The sequence below is a fragment of the Bison bison genome, unplaced genomic scaffold (genome assembly GCF_000754665.1).
Source record: "Bison bison bison isolate TAMUID 2011002044 unplaced genomic scaffold, Bison_UMD1.0 scf7180017864313, whole genome shotgun sequence".
Taxonomy (NCBI): domain Eukaryota; kingdom Metazoa; phylum Chordata; class Mammalia; order Artiodactyla; family Bovidae; genus Bison; species Bison bison.
In genome coordinates this window covers 3,258,440-3,259,849 of record NW_011494885.1, presented here as the reverse complement: position 1 = coordinate 3,259,849, position 1,410 = coordinate 3,258,440, and the positions used below count along the sequence as shown (strand labels likewise).

Here is a 1,410-nt window from a genome sequence, read left to right as displayed (position 1 = left end):
ACACCCGTCTAGAAAAAAGACGGGATAGGAATACAACAAAATATTACCAGTAACCGCTCATTGGTGGGATCAGTGATGAGTTTTACTTTCTCCTTTGGAGTCTTCGAGATTTTGCAAACGTTCTACATTAAGTACTACGAGTTTTGATTTTTTGGCCGTTAGAATTGTTATTAATAAAAACTACAAGTCCCGAAAGACATTGCGCCTCCAGCTTCTGAAGACAGGCCTTCCCTCGATGCAATGAACGCTGGGATTCGCAGTCCATCCCCGAAGCAAGGTGGGACGCACAATACCGGCACAGATGACAGAGGAGGGATCACCACCATTTCGACCAGTGAACAGTGCGTACTGGTCCTGAGTGGCGCGTGGACAACCAATAGATAGGCGGCTAAGCCTGAGTGACGTGTACTTCAGCCTACGGGCGGCCCATGGGGCGGGGCGGGGCTCGGCGGCCGTAGTGCGAACCATGGGAGGCGGCTGGTGGTGGGCTCGAGCCGCCCGCCTTGCCCGACTCCGCTTCCGGGGGGCGCTGCTGCCGCCTCCGCGGCCCCGGAGCGGGGGCGCTCGGGGGTCCTTTGCCCCTGGCCATGGCCCCCGCGCTGGGGCTTCGCCGCCGCCCGTGTCCGAGCTGGACCGCGCAGACGCCTGGCTCCTCCGGAAGGCGCATGAGACAGGTCTGGGGCTGGAGCTGGGGTCAGCCTGGATGGGAGACGGGGTTCCGCCTAGCCAACCTGCCCGCGCGCACGAGTGGAGGATGGGGGTGGGATTTCTGCTGGAAACGGGGCTCGAGCTTAGAAGGGAGAAGGGCTTCCGTGTAAGCGCAGGGAAGCGGCTGGCCGTAGGAGCGCAGTCTGTGCGCACAGGAGAAGGGCTTGCGGATGGGACTGTGGGTCTGGTTTATGGGTTGCAGTAGAAATTGGAGAGGTTGGTCGGGCCAGGACAGGGAGGCTTATCCAACTGCGCTGTCTAGATGGGAGAGGCTTCCAAAGAGGGCTACGGGCGGGGGAGTTGAATGCAAGAGGGGGCCTGGTTGGAGGGGCCAGTTAGGGTTAGGGGACCACTCTGCATAAGGCGGAAGCGTAGAGCCCCACAGAAGAGGAGGGAAGTTCCGGATTGGAAGAGGGAACAACCAATAGAAGAAAACCTCTCGACTGATTGGAGGGCGTGGTGCCCTTGGCTTAGGGGGCGGGGCTTCATGTGGGCCTTGGAGGTCCTGATTGGAGAGGAGGTCAAGGTACAGGATGGGACAGGGGTTGGGGGGATTGTAACCCGACCAGTCCCGCTAGTGGCATACCAGGGACTTGAATGGATGTGAATGACATCGAGGAGGAGCATACCCACCAGCAGTGAGGTTTCAGAAAGCTGAAGGGGAGGCTGGAGAGAGGCCTGGGAAAGCGGGGGGGGGGGGGG

At 59.9% G+C, this 1,410-nt stretch overlaps 1 protein-coding gene across 1 annotated transcript in view; it reads left to right on the top strand.

Moving 5' to 3' along the window:
* The first annotated feature begins 452 nt into the window (after positions 1–452).
* TMEM160 (transmembrane protein 160) overlaps positions 453–1,410 on the top strand; it is a 2,704-nt gene continuing 1,746 nt past the window's right edge. Inside the window, exon 1 of the mRNA XM_010852656.1 lies at positions 453–674. Coding sequence (XP_010850958.1) covers positions 467–674 — 208 coding nt within the window. The 5' untranslated portion in view covers positions 453–466. The remainder of the gene's footprint in view (positions 675–1,410) is intronic.